We start from the raw sequence: 25,322 nt of genomic DNA, 5'->3' as shown, positions 1-25,322 counted from the left end.
AAAAAATACATAGCATAAAAGCAATTGGTGATCTCAGGGCAATATTATACCTCATTTGCCCAGAATAACTCTGTAGTAAAGGGCTCAGTTTGGCCAAGCCTGAACCCATCATCTCCACCTCACGATCTCTATTTACCTTTTTATTTCCTTGTACTGTGTGTGAATGATACCATAATTACTCCTGGGCACTGTTGCTTCAATCATGAGTCACACTTAATGCTTTTCTTTTGTCATATAATCTTTTTCCTTTTCAATTTGAAATGTAATATATGAATGAAAGGGTTTACTGTTGGAAGAACAGTAAAAAGATGTCCCAGGGTCCACTGCTCAGGCTGAGGCGTGGATCGTTACCATGTCCCAGGAGCCCCTGCGGCCTCTCCCCATTCACATCCCTCTCCCTCATCCTTAGGGGGCAATCACTGTCCTGAATTTTGTGGTAATTGTCCTCTTTTAGTAGTTTTTACCATCTATATATGTATTCCTAAATGACATAATTGTTCATGGTTGCCTGTTTAGGGCCTTAATATAAATCGATATGATTTACTTTTGAGTCTCATGGTTTTAGCATTATACACCAATAATCTAAATGTATATTTTTGGTGGAGTTCATTTTATGACATGAATATGCTGCAACTTTACCTATTATTGATGTTATTTGGGTTGTTTCCAGTTTTTTTGTTTGTCTGTTTCTTCTACAAATGGTACTTTTGTAACCATTCTTTTAATATGTTTCTGGTACATGTGTGCAAACATTTCTCCAAGGTATATAGGCTGTAGTACATTCATATGGCAGGCCTGGTCCTGCAACTTGTTTGGTTTCCATTCCATTGTGGTTTTACACCCATAAATATGTTCTATAGAGTCTGGTATATATTTGACTTAATGAATATTTGTTAAAAGATGGAGTTCCTGCTGTGGTTCATTGGGATCAGTGGTATCCCTGGAGTATTGGGATACAGGTTTGATCCCCAGCCTGACACAGTGGGTTAAGGATCTGGCATGAGATTGCAATTGCAGCTTGGATCTGTTCTCTGGCCAGGGAACCCCATATGCCATGGGGTGGAAAAAAAAAATTGCTAATAATAAAGACATTTATAAACTACTGGAAACAGAGCTGTGTCCCAGAGAACCAAGCCCCAAATACAAAATCAGCTGATAATATTCCACTATATCTTCTTATACCCTTCGGTGCACACACTTAGTCAAGCTTTCTTTGTTGTTTTCTTTGTCTTCTTTTGGGGGGGGGAGGGGCGCACCCAAGGCATATGAAAGTTCTCTAGCCAGGGATGAAATCCAAGCCATAGGTGCAACCTACACAGGATCCTTAACCCAGTGTACTATAGCGGGAACTCCAACATTTCTTTGTTCTTAATATTTCAGTTCAGGTACTAAAATATCTTTTATCCACTTAATTTTTTTAATACTCTTCCAATAAAATTTAAAATGTTTCTCCCTTTACCCACTTTCCCAGAACATTTTCTCCACTGCTTTTTAAACAAGGTCACTGACATGCCCTCTTTTCAAGATACCTGGCACAAAATAAAGTTTCATTGAAGTCTGAACAAAAGGCTTCCCAGAGAGGGAGGACAGGGATGTTACTAAAGTCTCTGGAGAGTCTAAGATTCTAGAAGAGTTCCCTTCCCTGTTGTCTTCTGGACAAAAGTCCAAGTTTCTTGGCCTTCGAGTTTGGAATTGAGAGATTGTTCTGGACCCCAGCTCTCCTATATGTTGGTTGCCTGATGTGAGGAAGCCCTTATCCCCAGGATCCACAATGGGGATAATAAACCTTCTTCACCTAATCATTCCAATGAGATAAGAAAGAAAGTGCTGGAGTTCCCGTCGTGGCGCAGTGGTTAACGAATCCGACTAGGAACCGTGAGGTTGCGGGTTCAGTCCCTGCCCTTGCTCAGTGGGTTAAGGATCCGGCGTTGCCGTGAGCTGTGGTGTAGGTTGCAGACGCGGCTCGGATCCCGCGTTGCTGTGGCTCTGGCATAGGTTGGTGGCTACAGCTCCGATTCAACCCCTAGCCTGGGAACCTCCATATGCCGCGGGAGCGGCCCAAGAAATAGAAACAACAACAACAAAAAAGACCAAAAAAAAAAAAAAAAAGAAAGAAAGAAAGTGCTGTATAGGCATAAAATGCCACACAGCCTTATAAATTGTCCTTCTATCCGTTTCTCCCCACCCCCATTTTTAGGGCTGCACCTGCAGCATATGGAAATTCCCAGGCTAGGGGTCAAACTGGTGTTATGGCCTACACCACAGCCGCAGCAACTCGGGATCTGAGCCAGGTCTGCAATCTACACCACAGCTTGTGACAACCTCAGATCCTTAACCCACTGAACAAGGCCAGGGATTTAACCCACGTCCTCATGGATACTAGTCAGATTCATTACCACTGAGCCAGAATGGAGTCCTCTTCACCCACTCTTATGCTGTACTGTAAGTTCTTGCCCTCCTAACAGAAGCATGGAAACTTCACAGTTCTGGTTTAAAATGCAAAAGAAAGATAAATGAAAAGAGGTCCATTGGTAGACAAGGAAAAATAGCAAGGGGAAAATTTAGGTTGATAATAAAGCAGGTTTTGCCAAGTGCTTATCCTTTATATGAGCTTGTTTGAAAGAAAGATCTTGGCACAGGATATTGTGGTAGGCAGGATCTGGGATGAGCTAGCATAATAGAGACCATGGAAAGTTGTAGCCAAAAGTGCCTCCAGAATCTATAGGGATATATACTGAAACATCTCAGACAATAACCAGCCCCACCTGAATCTGAAGTGCAGCTGACTGAGAAGCCTACCCAGTCCATTTCACACATGTCCCACCCTACTCTCATTGTGAGGTTTTCCCTTAGAGATAGACTTGAATTTGATATCGGTTAAATAAAATATTTTGTTTGGGGAACAAAGAAGACTGGTGGACTTAAACATTGAGGAGGCAACCTTTGATAGATGTGCTTGATGGCTTCTGATTTTATGAGCAATTGCAAAGAGAATGGCTAAATAATTTGTGAGTTTTGCATTTTCAAATACTTTGGTAACTTTAACCCAAGCAACAAACTTGGTGTTTGTGCTTGCAAACCTTAGGATTTTCCATGTGAAGGTTTTTTTAAATGATGATTCATTCTATCTAAAATGAAAGATGCCAAATGGATTGATAAATTATGTAAGAAGATTAAGGAAACCAAGAACTTGTTACTGGACGAGCATGCATGGCTGATATTGTTTCCCTCAGAAGCTTTTTCCATGTGAATGCAGCAGAAATTCCCAGGAGGGAATGTACAAGGGAAAAAAAAATACAGAATTTCCTTCATGTGGCTTCTTATTTTCTTTGTTAAGCAGGAGGCAATGTCATCTGTTTAGAGATTGAGGAAACAAGTCTTGAGTAGTGGGTTCCAGATGTACTAGGGACTCTGGAGTTTCTAATAATAGACTCGAATTAAGAGCCTGCCTTTTAAAAATAATGTTGAAAAGTGATGAGTTCAAATACAGTAATGTCGAGGTCCAAGTTTCTTGTTTGCAAGCCTTAGAAACTTGCTTGAGCTAGCATAAAGAGAAGCAAAATCAATAGAAAGTATCTTAAAATATTTTGCATAGTTGGACATCACAGGGGATTGGGTTCCAGGTGGTATGTACGCCCACCAATTTTTGTTTCTGCATCTTTCCTTGCATCTCCTCATTCTCTTTTTCTGCTCTGCCCCTTAGTCTATTTCCATATTCTCATAGTGGAAGATGGCTGCCTCTCTGCTTTCTCATTGGCTATTAGCTATTCTTTCTCTCTCCTCTATATCCAGTTGCTCCCTCTCAACTGCATCATTCCTTTTGGCCTATAAATGTACTCAAATCTCTCCCATCTAAATAAGCTTATATGCTATTACTTTGCACTCCATCAAAGCCAAGTTGCTTAGAAAGTCTGTACCAACTCCCTGCACTCTGGCTTCTGTACCCATCAATCTGCAAGATCCCTTTTGCTGAGTCATAAAGAGCTCCATGTGGTTAAATTCAATGAAGAGCTAAGGGTGGAATGAAAAGAAGAAGGTGCCAATAACAGGCAGAAGACCTGATAGATATTTGACAGCAAGAGGGATCAATAGTTCAAGGGTAGGAATGTAGTACATAGAAAACAAGAGGCCAAGGAAAAACAATGGTCCTAAGAATTTGGAGATCAGGCAGGGAGCCAATGGAACCAATTTAAGGAACTGAGTGGCGTACCAAAGGGACAAGATAAGCAGTTGCAAGACTCAGGATTAAACACCAGAATAGGAATAGAAAACTGACAGGCTATAGAACTATTGAATGAGTTCCACTAGGATGGAACAAGTCTGAGTCTTAGGCTGAGCTGACCTAAGAGTTAAGGGTTAGAAAGTCCAAAACAGAAAAAGATTATCAGGTAACAGGGGCAGGAGACAGAAGAAGATAATTACTATAGCCCTCATACTGAGTCAGGTACATGAGCTAAAACTTTGAACTCATTAAAACATGCCTGATATTATCTTTAACCATAAAAGTCATAGTATCTTGAAAATTGAGCCTCAGGATGTGAAGTGTACAAGATGGTGTGTTTTATGTACTTTCTTTTACAAGATGGTATGATTTACTTTATTTATTTATTTTTCTTTTTAGGGCCACATCCATGACATATTAAAATTTGCAGGCTAGCGGTCGAATCAGAGCCACAGCTGCTGGCCGATGCCACAGCCACAGCAACATGGGATCCAAGTCACATCTGTGACCTACCCCATAGCTCACAGCAATTCCAGATCCTTGACCCTTTGAGCGAGGCCAGGAATTGAACCCCCATCCTCATGGATACCAGTCAGGTTCTTAATCTGCTGAGCCACAATGGGAACTCCTGGTGTGTTGTTTTAAATAGAACGAATTATAAAGTCTTTCACTGGAGTAGCACCACAAATTAGAATAAGACTGAACAAGAGGGCATTTTATCCTTCAAGGGGGATGGTAAACAGATCAGCAATGCTATTTAGTGCAGGATCTCTAAAATTCTCCTCTCGCCTACTGTTATTCAATAGTGAATAAACTGTATCTCATCTATCATGACCCATACATTTATTAATAACCCTGTAGCGGAAAGGAGAAAGTAGTGGTATGGTGGGAGAAAATAAAACTTATCGCCTGTCACATGTCGGAGACCATTTATTTTCTCAATCATTTAATTGATTCCAGGGAAATTAATACATCCTGATTTAGTTGAGAATGAACTATTTTAAAATCTTCCATATTAACAGAAAGTTCTTTTGAGAGGAGGTTTAGCCAATAGATTTCTCAGTTTTTCTGGGATGTGCATGTAACATATCCAGATACTCATTTATTATATACATAAAGTCTGTACATGTGGGGCTTTGTATGCTTTTGCTTGTCCAGTGTGCCTTTTTCAGGTAACCAGAATCCCACCCTTCTCTTAGAGAACTGCTTACCCCAGCACAAGTCGGACCAATTATGGCACCATCCTCTTGGCTATAGTGCTTGACATTAGTGTAGCCAGTGATTGGCTACAGGGATTGTCATGTGACCCCAAAGGCATCAATCATAATTCTTCCTGCTTCAACAGGAGGGACAAGAACATTTTCATAAAACTTAGAGATCCATTATGTCCCCAACTTTGGTCTGTGTGGGACATGGGACTTTAAGTGTACTCAATCAAGTGGTCATTATCCTTATAATCTAGGACCAAGTAAATCAAAGAAGAGAATCCAAGTAGCTGGGCCATAGGTAAATTTGAATCATTTTTCTCCTTTGGGCTCTAGGTGATGGTGGTTGTTGGTTGTGTTTCAATTGAGGTAATTTAATCCTTTTTTCCCCAAGAATAAATTGAGATTGGGAATAAGATCCTAGCGCTAGGTGGGACTAGTGGTTACAACCGGTAGGAGGGATGGGCTAGTGGGGCGGGGCCGGTCCTCTTCCTTTTAAATTTCCTAGGTTGTGATCTCTTGACCTTGGCGGGTCCACAGCTTAACCCGGCAGGGTACGCGGTGGGCTTGCGGAAACCGGCTGGGGGAGCGGGGCCGGGGTGGGGTCGCGGGCGACCTGTAAACCCGCGCTGGGTCGGAGCGGGTTCGCCGCTGGCCCCCACCCCGGAAGCCCTGCGTCCCGAAGCCCCCGTCCTCGGCACGCGGCCGGTGAGTAGGGCAGCTGGGAGTTGAGTTCGCGGTGCTGGAGGCTAAAGAGTTTTGCCCAGTACTCCCCCGAACCTGTCCTCGGCAGGCGAGGGGACCACTGGGCCCCTAATGTTGGAGGAGCTTCCACCCTCTGGGGCCCCTGACGAAACCTGGGTTAGCCGGGGCCGGTGCGCCGACCGTTCCTACCGCGGTGGGGACTCCGCGGAGAGGAGGGGCTCCTGGCACGTGCTGAAAAAGTCGGGATCGCGCAGCGAAGGTTCGGGGCAGATGGGCATCAGGCAGTGCCCTCCCAGTCAAAGGGCACGTAAACCCCATCCAGCGGGTGTTAACGAGCGTGCCACGCAGTGGTGAGCGAAACGCCCAGTCCCTGTCCGCGGGGGGCTCCGACGCTGGAGTGTGGGTCTGGGCGCGCGGGTGCCCGAGGCAAGCGCTGTCTGCCCGAGACTTGGCTGGCAAGAGCTGGAAAAGGTTCTTGAGGGACAACGCAGAGACCCGAAGGCTGAGTGAGAAGGGCAAGTGCCCCAGGGCCCTTTTGCTTGGCCATAGGGCAGAAAACTACAACGGCTGCAGCAGCGGGGTTGGGGCGGCCAGGGCGGACCCCACGGAGCCTGGCACTTAAGTGATCTCAGAATTGGGAAATGGGGACCGGTTTGGGTCAGAGAGAGATTGGGTGGATCGGAGGACTGGAAAATGGCGACACTGCCCTCGAGGGATTGATATCCTGGAAGGGCGGGGACAGGCCCCGGAACAGATAAACCGGCCTGCGCCAAAAATCTCTTGAGTTCTATCCAGCCTCCTTCTACTCTGGGGCGGGCAGGTTTGCGCTGTGCGGCGTGTGGGTGTAGAAAGTACTGTAGGAGCTGAAAGTGCCAGAGGCAGGCAGCAACCGCCAGAAATTCAGTCTCCCTAGTCATGCTCCCTCCCCAAAACCAGAGAGCCAGCTCAGAATCTGGCCTCTGGCTACCACCCCCAACATGCTTTTTGAGGACCACTGACGGAGGTGGCTCCTGGAGCAGGGGAGCAGGACAGCGAGGACCCTGAACTGTGCCCAGCTGGAGAGGAGGAGGATAACCCAGACCTGCACACCTCACACAGTGACCGTGGATGGCCTTAAAGGAAAGGAAGGAAGTGAGCAAGGACAGGCTCAGCTTAACCTCCCAGGAATGCACCTTTCCTTCAGCTTTCTTTTCAGAAGCCCAGTTAACTACATTGTCAAATGTCCTTTTCCTGGCTGGTATTTTCAATTCTACTGCCATCCAAAAAAAGTGAAAGGAAAAAGTCAACAGGTTTTTCTGTCTTTATTCTTTTCATTCCATCTCCCGGAGGCAGAGAGGCAGGGTGGGTGAATGCCCCAGAGCAGAGCGGAGGAGGGGAGGGGGGCTGTCTGCAGGAAGAGGTGGGAGTTTAGCCCTGTTTGCTCAGAGCAGGAACTTTCCAAGGTGAGCGGGCAGCCCCAGAATCTTATATTCTTTGGTCCTAGATATGATTTTAGAGAGTCTTCTTTAATCTCATTTTCCAGGGAAACCAGAACAGAATGAAGAAGTTCATATAAGGTAGTTTGTGACAGATCTAGGGCTGGTTACCTCAGGCACATGCTTTCTTTCCAGATTACTACTGTACTGTTGCTCTAGAGAGGGCTTTGGGACAGCGGAAGTCATGTCCTCGGTGATGCAGGATCCAGGCTTTGAATCCTAACCCTGCTGTGGACCGGGCGTATCATGTTACTTGGCATCTCTGTACTTTAGGTTTCTTAAAATGAGGATAGTAATTTGTGGGGCGGTGCTGAGAGGTTTTAGGTACAAAGCTGGTAACTTTTTGGTGTTCCCTGATCAAATAAGGAAGCTCTTGTTCCTCCCTCCCCTCTGGCTGATCTGTTTTGTTCCTCTCTGATCCCAGGTTTCCTAGAGGTGGACACCAGCCAGCGGCCGGAAGCAGGGTGGAACAGAAGGCAGACACCTTCAGACCCTCAACCTGGCATTCCTGAACAATGGCTGTTGAGCCAGGGGGGACCGGGTCCCTGAATTCTGTGGCCCAGGCTTGGAGGGAACCGAAGGTGTTCTTGGTTGTAAAAGAAGAGAATTTGGACAGCAGAACAGAAAAGGAAGACAGTCCCTTGGAGCAGATACTCCTGGCATGGGAAGCCATGTCAAACCCTGGGGCCTCTGCAGAGTCTCTCCACCTGCCCGGTCACTGGGAGGTAGATGGCCCCAGGAAGGAGCCATGGGGGCCAGACCAGGAGCTGGTACAGCTAGAGAAAGACAACCTGGAAGAGAAGGCGTTGGGCCAGCTGAAGCCAATCAAACCTGTACAGAAGCTGCTCCCTCAGATGGACGAGGAGACCCTGCAGGAAGCTGTGAAGAGAGAGTGCTGGTGGACCACGTGGGTGAGGGTGAGGAGACCAAGCTAGAGAGAGGGACCAGATCCTGGACTCCAGGAGCTCTGTCCTCCCTTATCCTATCTACAGACCAGATGGATTCTCAGAATGTTCCAACACCCAGGAGAAGGGACCCAAGGCCTTTGTCAGACTGCACACCACCCTGGCATCCTTCATGGAGTACTTGCTGGAATTCACCAAAGTGGCAGCCTTTTTCCTTTGCTTCCTTCCTGTTTACTCTTCAGTTATATACTTCAGTACACGCCCCTCCCTCTGTACATGTTTCTTCCCTGTTCTCCATCCTTCTTTTTCTGTCTCTATATTAAAGTTGCTAGCTTTGGAGTTCCCGTCGTGGCACAGTGGAAACGAATCCAACTAGGAGGAACCATGAGGTTGCGGTTCAATCCCTGGCCTCATTCAGTGGGTTAAGGATTTGGTGTTGCCATGAGCTGTGTGGTGTAGGTCGTAGATGCGGCTCAAATCTGGCACTGCTGTGGTTCTGGTGTAGACCGGCAGCTACAGCTCTGATTCAACCCCTAGCCTGGGAATCTCCATATGCCGCAAGCACAGCCCTAAAAAGCCAAAAAAAAAAAAAATGAAGTTGCTAGCTTTATACCTGCCTTTTCGTATTTTTTCCCTCCTGCCATGGTTTTCTTTTTCCTCTTAGTATTATTTTTGGTAGTTTCTGAGCCAAGGGTCAGATCTGAGCTGCAATTGTGACCTTCGATGCACCTGCAGAAATACCAGATCCTTAACCCACTGTGTGGGGCCAGGGATCAAACCTGTGTCCCAGCATTCCAGGGATGCCTCTGATCCCATTGCACCACGGTGCGAACTCATTAGTTTTCTTTTCTTTCTTTTTTATTTGGCCACACCGGTGGCATGCAGAAGTTCCCAGACCAGGGACTGAACCCATACCATAACAGTAACCAGAGCTACAGTAGTGACAATGCCAGATCCTTAACCTACTTAGCCACCAGGGAACTCCTTCTCTTAGTTTTCTGAACCTTCAGACTGGATGTCTGTCTGTATGTATAGACCCCCAGAATCTCTCCTGTTCTTCCAGAAGCCAGTCACCTTTGAGGATGTGGCAGTGAATTTCACCCAGGAAGAGTGGGAATGTCTAGATGCTGGTCAGAGGGTCCTCTATCAGGAGGTTATGTCAGAGACCTTCAGAAACCTGATGTCTGTGGGTAAGAAGCTGGGGTTCCTTCACAAGCATCCAGTTCCAGGACTCCAGGACCTCTGGTTTCCCTGGGCAGGCAGATCAGTTCAGTTAACTTCACTGTTCCTTGATTCTATACCTTCCAGGTGTGAAAGATCTGGGTCACTAGGCTCAGGGTTAAAGAAGAAATAAAAGCTTGTGTGAAGGCAAAGATAGCACTTGTAACGTGATGACAGTGTTCTCAAAATGCAAATTTACCAATTCATCCAACCAGTATTTACTGAGTCACTTCTATTATGTACCAGACACTTTGTTAGAAGCTGGCCTTTTGAGTGTACCCTCCCTGCCCCTAAGTGTCCCAGATTATGGTTCTTAAAGCAACAGTACAGAAGGTGTGAAGGGGTCGAGCCTGGGACCTCAGTTCTTCTCCTTCTCACTCCCAACCAGAATCTTTCTGTCTAATCCAGATCTGACCGCCAAGCTTGAACAAGAAGAGAAACAGTGGAGAGCAGATCTCCGTCCCCCAAAGGAAGAAGGCCTTCATCTGGGTAAGAATGGCCAGGGAGAGACGGAGGTGGAAAGGGCCAGGACCTGCCTTGGGAGGATGGAAAGCTGACTACGAGGATCGGGCGCTGCAGGTGCACTCCTAGCCCGCATCCTTGCAGCCTGGTCAGACTTGGAGCTGAAAAAACCTGACATCATCTGCTTGCTGCTAGAGTCCCTTGACTTCTAGAAGATGAGTATCTAAGCCATACAGGACAAATGAATGTCTTCAGTTTCTAGGGATGGACAGACTACATGTAGGTTGCTTTTGTCATGACAGCTCTTTGGTTAAAAAGTCCTTCCCAAGAGCAGTTTCTGCTGTGGTGCAATGGGATTGGCAGTGTCTCCGGAGCACTGGGGCACAAGTTCAATCCCCAGCCTGGCACAGTGGGTTAAGGATCTGGTGTTGCCACAGCTGTGGTGTAGATCACAACTGTGGTTTGGATCTGATCCCTGGCCTGAGAACTCTATATGCCCCCCTGCCCGCCCCAAAAAAGGTCCTTTCCAAGAGAAAAGAAAGAGAAGAGAAGAGAGATGAGCTTGATGCTGAGCTGGACTATAGGAGACTTGTTCTTGAGAGTTGAATAAGGGCTGGAGAGAAATTGAAGTCTGAGCTGACCACATCTCCTGGTTTGCCAGGAAGATTCTGGCTTACACGCCTTGGCTTCACCTTCCCTTCACTCAAGTGTCCCAATTTGCACGACATATTATGATGTCACCTGTGGGTACCTGGGGTGTCTGTAAGTATGAGCCAGACTGAAAACGAGAAGAAAGAGATTTTTTTTTTTTGTCTTTCGTCTTTTTGCCCTTTGAGGGCTGCACCCGCAGCATATGGAGGTTCCCAGTCTAGGGGTTGAATCGGAGCTGGAGCTGCCAGTCTACACCACAGCCACAGCAACACGGGATCCAAGCCATGTCTGTGACCTACACCACAGCTCACCACAACGGCAGATCCTTAACCCACTGAGCAGGGCCAGGGATCAAACCGGAACCTCATGGTTCCTAGTCGGATTCATTTCCACTGCGCCATGTTGGGAACTCTGAGAGGAAATAGATTTTAAGATATGTGGTTATAGGTTAAAATTTTGATCTCTGATATTGTTGGAAGACTTCAGTTACATTTTTATTTGCTTTTAATTTGAAAACCCCAAAGTTTATTCTTATCTCTGGCCTCTGAGGTCTAAGGGTGAGGAGGATGTTGTGGGGGCAGAAAGAGAAGTGGCTTGGACTGAATGGAGAGCTTGTGTTGGGGTTGTCATGGTGAATCCTCTTATTCTTCCTCATTCCCCATAGGAGGCAAGAAGGAGGAACTTCTAGAACAGAGCCAGAGTTTGAGAAATGAGGACACTAGCGGTGACAAGAAGGTCTCGCTGGCTTACAGCAGGGCAGGCCCATCCTCCGCTCCAGCTGGGTCCCTGGACAGGACGCCAGTGTTCCCAGCATCCTGGGCCGGGCCGCCCTTTTCCTGCCACATCTGTGGCAGGTGCTTCAGCAAGCGCTCCAACCTCCACAGCCACCAGTTTGTTCACAACCCCAAGCAGACTAACAGCTGCAGCCAGTGTGGCAAGTCATTCCGGAACCCCAAGGACCTCAGCTACCACAGGCGCCTGCACCTCGGGGAGAGGCCCTTCTGCTGCTCCCTCTGTGACAAGACCTACTGTGATGCCTCCGGGCTGAGCCGTCACCGCCGGGTCCATCTGGGGTACCGGCCCCATTCGTGCCCCTTCTGTGGAAAGTGCTTCCGGGACCAGTCTGAGCTCAAACGCCACCAGAAGATACACCAAAGCCAGGAGCTGGTGTCTGGAAACCAGAAACATGTTGTGAGGATTCCAGATTCTGCAGCTGGGCTCCAGGGGCTGGCCGCTGGGAGCCACGCACCAATGGCCGAGAGCCAAGGACCCACATTTAAAACCAAGGGTCTTGAGGCTCAGACCCAACTGTGTCCAGATGGGAACCAGGCACCTGCAGCCAAGAACCAGGTGACCACTGGGAAGGCTCAGGCCCCAGGGATGACAAGCCCAGAACCTGTGACCGGGACCCAGGCAGCCCTCACGGGAGGTGCCTGCCTGAAGACCAAGTCCGACTCACATCCAGAAAAGCCCTCAGGATTCAAGGTCTTCTCTAGGCCTCCTTGTCACTTGACTTTTAGCAAAAAAGCCTTTTTCTCCAGCCACCACAAGGCCCACCTCATAGAGCAGTCCAACCGCTGCTTCCACTGTGGCAAGTCCTTCACTTTGTTCTCTGGGCTGGTCAGGCACCAGCAGACTCACTGGAAGCAGAAGATCTACCGGTGCCCTATCTGCGACGTCTGCTTTGGGGAGAAAGAGGACCTTCTGGGTCACTGGGGGGGCTACAGGAGCAAGGGGCTGTACCTGGGCAGCCCCCACAAATGCTGGGCAATCCTGGGTCAGTGGCTTGGCTTCTTTCCCGACGCCTCCCCTACCGCAGGCAGGGGCATGGACCTTTCTCCTGGATCCATACTCCCAGAAGAGGAGAGGAAGGGAGGGAAGACAGCACACAGAGGGAAGAAAGCAAACAAGGCAGCGAAGGTCTTGGAAGGGAAATAGATGATCTTTCTGCTGAGGTCTTTCCCAGCTGTTTTTCCTGAGGCCCAACCTCCAATGTACGGAGACTGGGGTAGCGAAAGAGAGGTCAGGGGGACAATGAAGGCAATACAGAAAGGAAAAGGGACAAGAAGTGGCACACGGAAACTTATATTGTTATGAATTAGCACCTAGCTTGTTTCTTTGTCTGGAATAGACCATCAAGTAGTAAGAGTTAAATAAAACAGTGGCTGTTGCAATAGGGAAGCAGATGGGAGAAGGATGAGAGGAGGGAGAGAGCCTGAGGGACCAAAGCGGATGAGCTGTGGAAGCAGAAGGGAAGCACTAAAGCAGGCGGGTTGGCGGGTTCCATCCCCATTCCCTTCCGCCTCCTCAGGAGGCTGCCCGGCCTCCCCGAGCCAGATGGAGCTCTGGCCAGCATTTTCTGGGTTCCTCTAGTTTTTGGTTAGGGCTCTCCGTGTCCTCACTCTGCAGCTCGCTTGGCTCTCTCGGATGTTTTGGACTTTTTCCTGCTCCTTCCCTTCAACCCTCCGCACCTCTCAGCTCTGCCCACCAGGGCTGAGGTCTTAGACGAAATGACTGCCATTTGCAAAGCTGGCATGCTGTAATTGGCAACGAGGAGATTCCTGGTCTCTGGTTCATGGCAGAGAGCCTCCTGTCTGTGTTACCCCCTGGCACCGGTGTCCTCTGATGGAGAGAAGAGCAGCTGCCAGGCTATAGCCAGGGGGGGCTTCCAGGTGGTAGCGCAGGGGGGAGAGGAGGGGAGGAGCTGGGGGAGGGGAGACAAGGTAGATGATGGAGGAGGAAGAGAAATAGAAATCGATCCTGTTTGGAACTCAGCGAATTCCTGGAAGTGCAAATGGGAATGTCCCCACAGCAAAGAGGCCGATGAGTGTGCAACTTGCTGGATGCGACAGCCCCAAGGACCAACCCTTGGACCAACCAGGCTCTTCAGCACCCCTCCCAGAAGGGGTTCAGAAAGGGTTTCCTAGAATGAGGAGAAAATAACTTGAAAAGTCCGTCACCAGTTACTTTGAGGACGGGCAGCTGCTGCAGGGAGTGGGAAAGGAGGCCAGTGGGAGGGCTTCCCGCTTTAGGGCAGAAGGTGGGGCCCATCAGGCAGCGGAGGGGGAGAGCCCCCAGCTTCCATCTCGCATGAGGAGGCTCCCCACCCCCACCCAGCCAGCCCCTCTCCTCTGGGACCTTAATCCTCAAGAGCTCCCTCTTCCCCTTGCTGCTTTCTTAGTGGTTTGTTTTCAGCTTATAAGAAAGAGAAGAAAACTTACTGAGCTCTTCAAGAAATTGCCCTGAAAAACAAAGAGAAATAGGTGCCAGGTTGGAAGATGGCTCCCACATTCTCCCCATGGAATTTGCAGTCGGCCCCTGCCCCCTTTCCACTGAGGGTCTTCACCCATCTCAGTAAGTGGGTCTCTTAGATTCTCTGGTGGCCTGGGGTCGGCTCTGGGGACAGAGCAGGAAGGAAATGCCAGCTCTGGATCTTGAGCCCAGGTTCCATCCACCTCTCTATGTTTCCCATTTAGGGCTGGCTTGGTCCCTGTTGTTCAGTGCTCCTCTTTGCTGCCCCACCACTGCACCTGCTAGTCTGCGGTGGAGCCAGTTGTAGCAGATGATCAAGGCCACCAGGGGTCCGAGAACTGGCACGATCACAAACAGGGTTATCTTCCAGCAGGGCACTCTCAGAAAGTGGGGATCTGAATCATGGCCACAGAACAAACAGGATTAACATCTGTTCCCCTCGTGTCCCACCTACCCCTCCATTTATTATTGGGTTTCTTTTTTATGGGGTGGGTTCATAATTTGGGTTTTGAGATAGTTTGTGGATAGAAGCCAGGGGGTTCATGGATTTAGATGAGAAAAGCACTATATTTTTATTCCACTAATTGCAAACTGAATTTAGTATTTTCTTCTACTAAAAATATAGCTAACAAGCCAGTTATCAGGGGGACCTGTGGCTTTATCACCAATGGAACCCGCATTCCCATTAAAACTGTTACAGAGATCTCAAAATACTGTATCAATATTTTGAAATTACCAAATTATTAGACCTGCTGCTGCATTTTATTATTTAACGAGTATTCTTGTTATTTAAACTTTATCACGAGTTTGTTTACATTTCGATAACTATTTCAAAACTATGGTTTTCCTTGTAATCCTATGAGTTATATTTTATGTGTACATTTCAAAACATTCTGGGATGGGGGGGTCCATGAGGCTTCACCAGACTGTTGAAGAGTTACAGCTTTTGTTAAAACCTATAAAACAAATTCCTATCACTCTGCTTTGAGTTGCAGCCTGTGTGTTGGTTTTCTGCACCCTGATTTTGTTGTTGTTGATGTCTTTTTAGGGCCACACCCACGACATATGGAAGTTCCCAAGCTAGGGGTCAAATTGGAGCTACAGCTGCTGGCCTATGCCACAGCCACAGCAATGCAGGATCCGAGCTGAATCTGTGACCCACACCACAGCTCATGGCAATGCCAGATCCTTAACCCAGTGAGCGAGGCAAGGGATCGAACCTGCAACCTCATGGATACTAGTCAGATTCGTTTCCCCTGAGCCACGATAGGAACCCGTGCACCCTGATTAAATGCTTGAGTGTGCTGGATTCCAGGCACCTGCAGCCTCAGGAGGAGAGTTTGTTCAGAAAGGCTGCTCAGAGCAGGGACCATCTTAAAATTTCTGTAGCATCTATTCAACAAATACTTGGGTGCCCTTCTGTTGAGGGCATTGTCTTTAGGCGCTGGACCATCCGTCGTGAACAAAAGGTACAGAAACCGGGTCCTTGGGGCAACACTTGATTTGTCTATTTATTTATTTATTTTTGTCTTTTTGCCTTTTCTAGGGCCGATCCCAAGGCATATGGAGGTTCCCAAGCTAGGGGTCTAATCAGAGTTGTAGCCACCAGCCTACGCCAGAGCCACAGCAATGTGGGATCCAAGTCGCATCTGTGACCTACACCACAGCTCACGGCGACACCAGATCCTTAACCTACGGAGCAAGGCTAGGGATAGAACCCGCAACCTCATGGTTCCTAGTCGGATTCATTAACCACTGAGCCACGACAAGAACTCCAGAGATAGATGTACTTTATATGTATCACCTCCCCAACTAGACATCAAGTTTAGGTGCAAAGGATCTGTTTACCTCCCCTTTGTGATTCCTGAAAAAAGAAATAATGTACATAAAGTGCTTGTAATTCCTACAGGATGAGTTAACATTTGGAAAGCCCTCGGTTAGAGTGCCAGGCACGGGAAAGGCTATTATCTAACCAGTCCTAGATGCCAAAGGGGACATCCAAAGAAGGAACAAGGGATGGAGGAAACCAACCAGGAGGGAGGCGTCATTTCCCCAGGTGACAGCTGCTGAGTGAAACATCAAGCCCACCTGGTGAGGGTGGCTGGGTACCCCAGGACTTACCAAAAGTCCGGTGGAGATTCTCTGAAAGAAGAACAAAGGGAAAGGGAAAAAGGGGAAAGGGAGTTAGCAGGGCACTCAAAGGGATGCTTGCTCCTTTTTCGAGCCTGTGCTATGTAATTACTTAAAATTGTTCATAGTTGTGAGTGACTGAGGGAAGCAAGCGGGAGATTTTACTTCTGTCCTGGCTGAAGGCAGGAAAGAGGAAAGAGACTACAAACTACTGGTTAGAGGAGCTTTCCATTGTGAAGGAGGGAGCACGAGGTACTGGGACAGGCGGAGGTGCTCTGAGAAGGTGACCATTTCAGTTGTGCCCAAAGACCAGAAAGGGGGCATGGGGAGGGAAGGTGCCTGGAACTCACCGATCTCTGCTCGAAGTTTTCCTAAAATAGAAAAAGGCAACATTTTTAGTTCTAGCTCAGGCTAGATGGGGTCCCTCCACACCCAATGCCCTCCACACCTTTGTTTCTCAGCAGCCTGGCAACAAATTTAGAGTGCGAAGAGCACCACATTTGAAACCATGAGTTCATGTTCATTCCCTGGCTATTGTCTGGGTTAAATACTGGGTAAAGAAGGCGGAGAACCTAGACGGCAATGTCCACTGATGCCCCCAAACAACCTAAGGTTTTATTACCGCCCCTGCTGCTCTGCAGCTTGTCTAGATGGTTCTCAGTTCTCAATGTCACTCCACTCCCACTGGGTTGTCCCTTTGTAAATCTAAAGTTACTTCCCAACTGAAAGAAGAAGAAAGGAACTGCGCATTTTGCATTTTGTTGTGACTGGCTGGTTCTAGGCACTTTACATAACAATGTCCTCTAATTCTTTCTGCCTTAGCAGGGACAGGGTTATTTCTACTTGACTCAGATGAGGCCTCTGAGGCTTGGGAAGTTCAGTGCCTGACCTCGATCCAAACCCAAGCGGTCCACCTCCACCGATCAGGTTCTTTCTGCTCAGCCATGTGGGCTGAAGACCTTTCTCACCTGGGAGAAGAGGTAACTGGATATTTGAGACTGATGGAGAGGAGAGAATTCCCACCAGTCTCCCCCTCCTTCCCCAAGCCCTCCTGCTGCTTCCCCTTCTTAGGAAGGGGAGGGGAATTAGTGGTCCTTCGGTGGAAGCCCTCGAGGAGAACACTTGGTGGGAGAGAAGCTCTGGGCGCAAGAGAGGAGCTTTGTCGACAGCTGAACCTGAGTCCTCAGCATTGAATGCAAAAGAAGGAAACAGCTTTTGAACATCTGCTCTGTGGTAGGAACTTGTACTTAACAGCATTTTTTTTTCTTTTTTTTTTCTTTTTTGCCACACCTCCAACATGCAGGAGTTCCTGGGCCAGGGACTGAAACCATGCCTCAGCAGTGACCCTGAGCCACAGCAGTAACAATTCCAGGTCCTTAACCTGCTGAGCCACCAGGGAACTCCTAATTACAGTGTCTTTTTTTTTGCATATTCATAGCTTTTATTTTTTTTTTTATTAATGTTTTTTTTTTCCCCACTGTACAGCAAGGGGGTCAGATTATCCTTATATGTATACATTACAATTACATTTTTCCCCCAGCCTTTCTTCTTACAGTGTCTTTATTTAAACTTCCTAATAACACAGACCTGCCCAATTCTGAAGCTCACACTCTCCCACTTTCATGAGCTGCTAGGTACAGTACAGGAGCCAGAAGATGGGGGTTTAGGCCTGAGCTCTGCCAATTTATAAGCTGTGTCAGCTTGAGTAAATCACTGAACCACTCCAAGCCTCAGTTGCCTCCTCTGTAAAATGGGGCTACTATATATCAGCCCTATCACATAGAGAAATGCAAGGTCCTATTTAAATTCATTTGGTAAGATGTAAAATATGTCATCATGGAGTTCAAAACCCAGAAGTTTCTCAAAAATAAATTCCAAGGAAGGCTTCCCAGCCAGCCTCCCTCTAGCCTATACCTCTCAGTCTGCGCTGCAGGCAGAGGAAGACGAGGCCCACGGTGATCTGCAGGAGGAGCACAGGCAGAACCGCGATGAGAACCAGCACGCCGGGGTTGATCCAGTAGAAGGGATCTGAAAGCAGAACCAGGTGCCCAGCGCTGTATCCTCAACACCCAGCACAGTGCCCGAGGCTCCATGAGTCAGGTTGGAGAAAGGAACGGTTATCACCAAGATTCAAAGATGACTCAGAATTGACACCTGAGCTTAGGCATAAAGGAAAAGTGGGTTTGTTTCCAGAAAGGGCCAGTGGTTTAGAATGACAGGAGTCCAGCCTGTATATCAGGCTGGTCTTGGAGAGTTTTGAGGACCACAGAAGGGACTTTCATCTCGTGCTCAGGGCCTCGGGGGTACCCTGAATGACCTCATGCTGAAGAGTGGCAAGATCTGGTTTCCTAACTGCAGGACTGGAGGAGAGAGGCTGGTAGGGAGGTCAAGGAAGAGGCCGTGGCAATAGTGAAATAGTGAGAACAACATGAGCCTGAACTGGGACAGTTGGTGGAGGTATAGGAAGTCAAGGGCATCTGTGAACTTAGGAAAAAAAGTACATAATTCTTTTCAATAACCTTTAAACTGAAAGTTAGTGTTTCTTTTAATTATATTGGTAGACAACGCAGCATAATTATATGAACAGAACCTGAGATTTTATCATCCCAAAAAATCACAAATATGTTCATGTCACATTTTGGTGTAGAAATCTCAAAATATTGCTTACATTCATCGTTTTGGAATTACACTCTTATCGAGGCCAACTCATATCTTATTTTCCTATTTTGATAACTGTCTTTCAGTACAAATATGTTTCATGCATTTCAAATATCCTTCTGAGCGGAGTCCATCGGCTTCAGTCTGACAAAAGGGTACATGATACAAAGAAAAGATCAACCACCAGGGGAGTTCCCGTTGTGGCTCAGTGGTTAACGAATCCGACTAGAAAACATGAGGTTGTGGTTTCGATCCCTGGCCTTGCTCAGTGGGTTAAGGATCCGGCATTGCCGTGAGCTGTGGTGTAGGTTGCAGACGCAGCTTGGATCTGGCGTTGCTATGGCTCTGGCGTAGGCCGGCGGCTACAGCTCTGATTGGACCCCTAGCCTGGGAACCTCTATATGCCACAGGAGTGGCCCAAGAAAATGGCAAAAAGACCAAAAAAAAAAAAAATCAACCACCAAAGCCACCCGTCCGCCACAGAGTTCCCACTGTGGCACAATGGGATTGTTGTGCTGGATGCAGGTCCCATCCCCACACAGTGGGTTAAGGGATCTGGTGTTCTTGCAGCTGCTGCATCGGTCACAACTGTGGCTGGGATCTGATCCCTGGCCCAGGAGCTCCATATGCTGTGGGCAGCCCAAAAAAGAAAAAAGGAGAAAAGTTAAGAACCCCTCTTCTGAGAAAGTAGTATCTGCAGGATTTAGTAACTGAGCAGAAGCAGAGTGCGGCAGGTAATGAGGAAGGGGCTAATCTGCTCTGCTGGCACCAACTATTTTCTGCTATAGACTCGGCTCCTCAGCGCCCCAAAGACTCCCTGTGGAGTCTCTATAAGCAGGCTCCTGGAGACTTTCGTAGAGACTCCCTTTCATCTCGTTCTCTGCTTGGGGCATAGATAAATTTACTGCCATCAGTTTAGGTATTAAGTCTCAACAAACAACATCAAACTAGTTTCTTAGGTATAAATACCACCTTTCAAGCTGCAGTTTCAGGCTCTTTTCCGTTACTGTGTCCCCAGGAGCTGCAGCCAACTCTACTTTTAAAGTTCTTATCCCCGGTTTCCTGATTTAGTGACTATATACTTTAGTGCCTTTTTTGTACACCTTTTATATTTTAAAAAAGGGTTAAAATCACAACAGGAGCGAAAAGGAGATATTATGAGATTTCTGATATAAAGTGATAGAAGTACCTATGAAGGATGCTTGACAAAATAAATCAGACTTGAGTCTGATTTTGTGTATCTAATATCCGCATTTACAGGAAATACAGTGTATGGAACACCATGTTAAACAACATGGGAATGAAATCAGTAGAATCTCTAACGTGGGATAATCTACAGAGCGAACACCAAACTGTGGATCTTGTTTGGATTGGATTCAAGCCAACCAGTTGTAAAAATGTATTTATAAAATGATCAGAAAAATGTGAGCACAGGGTATTGATAAGAATTTTTGTTAAATTTTGGGAGTTCCCTTCGTGGCTTAGCGGTTAACGAACCTGACTAGGATCCATGAGGATTCGGGTTTGATCCCTGGCCTTGCTCAGTGGATTGAGGATCTGGCGTTGCCATGGGCTGAGGTGTAGGTTGAAGACGAGCTCGGATCTGGCGTTGCTGTGGCTGTGGTGTAGGCCGGCAGCTGTACCTCTGATTCGACCCCTAGCCTGGGAACCTCCATATGCCATGGGTGTGGCCCTAAAAAGAAAAAGACTTTTTGTTAAAATTTGAAGATACGACAATAGCATTTTGGTTGTGATTTTTTTTTTTTAATTGAGGATTTAGCAATGACATGATAACGCTGCCTAGGATTTGGGTAGTAATTTGGCTGCGGAAGATGGTGACGAGTGGGGTCAAGTGAAACAGGTTATCCGTCCTTGAGTCATAATCACTACAATCAGCGGATGGAAACCTGGCTCATTACAATAATCTCTCTTACTTCTGTGTGTGAACAGTTTAAAGAAAGGATTAGAGACAAGGAGTAATACAAATCACAAAAATGACAGGAAAAATATAAATTTGGAAAGAGATTAGAAACTCTTTAGAGAACGAGGGGAGGTAATGACACCTGAAACTTGGCATTCGTACAGTTACTGTCTGTCTCAGCTTCCCGAATTCCCAGGCTATGTGGGTGGTCCCTCATAAAGAGGGTTTTACTCCTAAAACACTCTTTTTAAAAGACTCTTAAGCATGCAGATTATGAGAAGGGAGGAAGGAGATTGGAACGTGGAAACCAACTTAAAGGAAAAGTTTCTCCCCAGGCGGTTTTTGGTTTTTTGTTTGTTCGGTGGGTGGGAGGGCTGGGGAGTGTCCCGGAGAAGGCAGTTGCTGAGCTAGGGCGCTGAGGTAGGGCGTTATTGACCAGGAATGAGGAAGATCTGCAAACTGGAAAGGTCCTCACTATCAGACTTCCTTGCAGGTAAAAATCCCCACCCCCACCCCGAGAAAATAGCTGTCTGAAGAACATTCTGTGACACACAGAGCTATTTTCCTATCCCTGAAATGCATCTCTAGAAACAGCGCTTTGTTATCCTGCATACAATGCCATCTTCTGGTCCCGGCACAGCCACAGAGGCCCTTGAGATACAAAAGTGATCAATTGTCCGATGTTTGCGCTGCAGGTGGGGAGCAGGGAAAGGAAAATGACCTGAGGCTCTGGCTTCAGAACAGTTTTGTTCTTCCTTTAAATAGCAATGAACTTTCAAAGCTCTCCCTCCACCCACTTCACCTACCATTCTGGGATAAAACAAAACCCCCAAAATAAATAAATTCCAATGTCATCCATTATACAAGACATACTGAAAATGCAATTCTAGAAAAAGGAAGCAGTGGAGGTAAAGTCTACAGGTAACATCTCTTTCTGTGACTATATTCGACATTCGTTCTGCTTATTTATTCGTTTGGACCGTGTTCAGCAGGAATATATTCTTTTTTTTTTTTTGTCTTTTGTCTTTGTTGTTGTTGTTGCTATTTCTTGGGCCGCTCCCGGGGCATATGGAGGTTCCCAGGCTAGGGGTCGAATCGGAGCTGTAGCCACTGGCCTACGTCAGAGCCACAGCAACTCGGGATCCGAGACGCGTCTGCAACCTACACCCCAGCTCACGGCAACGCCGGATCGTCAACCCACTGAGCAAGGGCAGGGACCGAACCCGCAACCTCATGGTTCCTAGTCGGATTCGTTAACCACTGCGGCACGAAGGGAACTCCAGGAATATATTCTTCATTAACGTTCCTCACCTAATAAAACACCGTAAACACATCAACTGAGGAATTAATTGTAATAGGATTTGATCAGTTTGACTCATTAGGGATAAGGTGGCGTTCCTGTCGTGGCTCAGCAGAAACAAATCTGACTAGCATCCAGGTTCGATCCCTGGCCTTGCTCAGTGGGTTAAGGATCTGGCATTGCAGTGACTATGGTGTAGGCCAGTGGCTACAGCTCGGATTCAACCCCTAGCCGGGGAGCCTCCATATGCTGCGGGTATGGCCCTAAAAAAGACCAAAAAAAAAAAAAAAAGGAATAAGGCCCTTGTTTATAACAAACACACACAAAAGCTTTCCACAACAGAACAAGAAAGGGAAAAGTCCATTGGATACTTTAACTTTCAGATTATTCACATTCCCTCTAGTAGCACAAAATAGTCACAAATTTATGAGATTGGATTTGCTGCCTCCATTTATCATTTTTCTATTTAAAAAAATTTAAATTTCTCTATGTGTACCCACAAATGGACATATTAGTATACTTTTACATAAATGGATAGATATGATCATGTGGATTATTATGATTTTTTCTTTTTTGGTTGGATCACAGACCACCCTTCCTCCTCTCCCCCAAAGTGAGCCATATTTTCCTATGGATATCTGTTTATTTCACATATATGTATATAAAATATTCAAACATAAAGTTGTTCTTATTCCCTACATCCTGTAGCTTGCTTTTATCGCATACCTTGTGGAATGCCTCCAAGCCATGTGGTATGGCCCTAAAACAATTTTTTTTTTTTGGCTGGAAGTTCCCCGGGGCCAGGGATCGAACCTACACCCCAGCAGTAACCAGAGCTGCTGCAGTGACAATGCCAGATCCTTGACCCACTGAGCCATGGGAGAATTCCCCCTAAAACAATCTTTTTCATGGCTGCCTGCTATTCACTGTATGGATAACAGTATTTGCTGAGTCACTTCCCTATTCTTGGGCATGGGCTCTGATTCTGGTTTCTTTCCCACTCAGAATATCGGATGTATGGGACATTGAGTGCATATAAGTTCCTCTGAATCAATGTGTATCTTTATTGAGTCCACTACCAGGAGTGAGCTGTCTGGGTTGAAGGGTGTCATCTCAACTGAGAGGATGATTGAAACTCAAAGGGAGATCTTGGCCACCCAAAAGCCAGTACCTACTATCATATGCTCTACTCACCTTCCACTTTCAATTCCATCGCTGCCTCCTCTTGGTAAGAATGATCTCGGAAGAAGCAGGTGAAACCTCCTTCATCTGAGAACCTTACATGCCGGATCCTGAGGGTCACCTTCCCCTCCCCAATAGTCTCTTTCAGCAGCTCTGTCCGGCCCCGGTATTCAGGCGCCTGCTCTTCATCTTGGTCCTTGCCATTTCGGTAGAGATGAACCACCCTGGAGAAGGGGGGCCGGTACCATCCCACTTCCATGCCTGTAGCATTCTTTCCAGGCGAGATGCGACATGGCAATTCCACTTCGTCCCCCACCAGTGCCCGGATTGGGTGCCCTGGTCCTATTACTCTGAACTGTCCTGTCCAAGACACGAGAGAAAAAAAACTGAGCATCAGAGGGAAGCTTGACAAACAAGTGTGTTCTGGCAAGGGCTCCTTCAAAACAGAGAAAGATTAAGACATTTTTTATTTTATTTTATTTTTATTTGCTTTTTAAGGCTGCATTTGCAGCATATGGAGGTTCCCAGGCTAAGGGTCAAATCAGAGCTGCAGCTGCCGGCCTACACCACAGCCACAGCAACATGGAATCCGAGCTGCATCTTCCACCTACAACACAGCTCAGGGCAACGCTGGATTCTTAACCCACTGAGTGAGGCCAGGGATCAAACCCTCCTCCTCATGGATGCTAGTCGGGTTCATAACACACTGAGCCACAAAGGGAACTCCCAAGACATTTGATTTTTAAATGGATTCTAGAGCCAGGGGAATCTCAATTTTTCTTAAAGGTCTCTAGTTAGAGATACCATGAGGGCCCTGGACAGAATATTCTAGCATGTGGTCCTCCCATCCTTTAGGTCTCCCCTTGGAATGTGGCCCAGTATCTTGCATTTTGATTGTCCTATGGGCCTCCCTGTTCAGACTTAGCCAAACTGATCCTCATTCTCCTCTTAGAGGGTTTGCTTTGATCATTCCTCCACCACCACCTCTCCATCACTTCTCAACCCTCTGTCCCTGTTCACATCCTGGTCCTACATTCTTCTCTGAGATCTACCCAAGAGGTGGCTCAATTTCCTTTTTCTCATCCTCTGTATCTTGCTACAACTCCAGGACCCTGCCCTGTACATGCTCCCAGTATTTTCCTCTGGGATGCGGCTCCTCATCAGACTTGGAGCTACTTGAAGTTGAGGCTGGTTTCTCCATTAGACCTGTAAGGATTTCCCAAGCAAGTGCCTGGTCTGGGCGTCCTCTGTTAGGCAGCTCGCCGAGGTTTGGCATCTGTCTTCTGGGAGTAGGGCTCCTCTGCAAAAACTTATTAGTGCCTGATTGTGTAGAACAGAAATGTCAATCATGACAAGACACTACAACTCAGCCAATATTTATGGGGATTGACCATGGGACCAGCACGGCCAAGCATGTTATATGCTTCATTTCAGTGAACCCTGACAGCAACTCCAAGAGGCTGTTATTATGATATTCCCCATTTGATAGGTAAGAAATCGAAGCTGGAAAGATATGTAAGAACCAGTTCAAGGAGAGCGTTGAGTCAAGGTCACACAATAGAATTGGCTTTCTTTCTGAAGCCTGTAGGGAGCCACTGACACTGTCTAAGGGCACCACGTCAGCACATCTCTGTTTGGAAAGATAACTTGTATATCACCTGGAGGATGAGTTGAAGGAGGTGAGCCCAGGGAACTAGGGTATCTGTGCTTGGGTCTCCCTAGGTCAGGAAGAAAGAGAAACCTTACCTGCAGAGCTGGAAGACAGCTGGAGGAGGACGAGGAGGAGGGAGGGGAGGCAGCTGGGCAGAGAGGTGCTCAACAAACTTGCCATCTCAGTGTCAGTGGGGACAGAGAGCCCCCGAGGCAGGGTCAGGCCAAGCAGAGGCCCTTGGACGCGTGTCCTCTGCTGCTGAAAAAGCCCTAGGGGAGGATGCCGTGGGCAGAGCTCCCAGGGCCCTGCCTCCTCCCGGCAGAGCCCAGCTGTGCTCCCAGGAACAGCCCCACGTCATCCTTGCCAGGCACTTACACAAAAG

General features: G+C 47.3%; 2 protein-coding genes across 8 annotated transcripts in view; one reads left to right on the top strand and one right to left on the bottom strand.

Annotated features, from left to right (window-relative positions):
• Positions 1 to 15,086, top strand: part of ZFP57 (ZFP57 zinc finger protein) — a 22,099-nt gene extending 7,013 nt beyond the window's left edge. For 2 of the 3 annotated variants that reach the window (XM_047797749.1, XM_047797748.1), the window contains exons 3-6: positions 8,032 to 8,524; positions 9,576 to 9,702; positions 10,142 to 10,222; positions 11,511 to 15,086. In XM_047797749.1, the coding sequence (XP_047653705.1) occupies positions 8,123 to 8,524; positions 9,576 to 9,702; positions 10,142 to 10,222; positions 11,511 to 12,784 (1,884 nt within the window). In that variant the 5' untranslated portion in view covers positions 8,032 to 8,122 and the 3' untranslated portion in view covers positions 12,785 to 15,086. Of the gene's footprint in view, positions 1 to 5,985; positions 6,136 to 8,031; positions 8,525 to 9,575; positions 9,703 to 10,141; positions 10,223 to 11,510 lie in introns of those variants that run through there. The other variant, XM_047797750.1, reaches the window with a different exon arrangement.
• MOG (myelin oligodendrocyte glycoprotein) lies at positions 12,935 to 25,322 on the bottom strand. 5 transcript variants are annotated; one of them, XM_047797756.1, is made up of 8 exons: positions 25,036 to 25,253; positions 23,302 to 23,649; positions 18,143 to 18,256; positions 16,579 to 16,599; positions 16,220 to 16,240; positions 14,377 to 14,493; positions 14,068 to 14,088; positions 12,935 to 13,769 (listed from the first exon to the last, which is right to left on the bottom strand). In XM_047797756.1, exons 1-8 carry the CDS (start codon positions 25,118 to 25,120, stop codon positions 13,756 to 13,758), a joined length of 741 nt encoding a protein of 246 aa, XP_047653712.1. In that variant the 5' UTR covers positions 25,121 to 25,253; the 3' UTR covers positions 12,935 to 13,755. The 5 variants fall into 5 exon arrangements, with proteins under 5 accessions (XP_047653712.1, XP_047653714.1, XP_047653710.1 ...); XM_047797758.1 differs by lacking the exon at positions 14,377 to 14,493 and having other exon boundaries at positions 13,753 to 13,769; positions 25,036 to 25,218; XM_047797754.1 differs by lacking the exon at positions 12,935 to 13,769 and having other exon boundaries at positions 13,969 to 14,088.

The sequence above is a fragment of the Phacochoerus africanus genome, chromosome 9, assembly GCF_016906955.1.
Source record: "Phacochoerus africanus isolate WHEZ1 chromosome 9, ROS_Pafr_v1, whole genome shotgun sequence".
NCBI lineage: Eukaryota > Metazoa > Chordata > Mammalia > Artiodactyla > Suidae > Phacochoerus > Phacochoerus africanus.
The sequence above is the reverse complement of the archived record's forward strand: the minus strand, read 5'-3'. Positions and strand labels throughout refer to the sequence as shown.

Excerpts from the sequence above, each read along its gene's own strand:
- MOG (XM_047797754.1), bottom strand. The coding sequence starts at position 25,120 with ATGGCAAGTTTGTTGAGCACCTCTCTGCCCAGCTGCCTCCCCTCCCTC. Across the intron at positions 23,650-25,035 it reads GCTGTCTTCCAGCTCTGCAG|GACAGTTCAGAGTAATAGGA; the intron begins GTAAGGTTTCTC and ends TGTCTTGGACAG. Across the intron at positions 14,089-14,376 it reads GCTCCACCGCAGACTAGCAG|GGCAATTTCTTGAAGAGCTC; the intron begins GTGCAGTGGTGG and ends TTTGTTTTTCAG.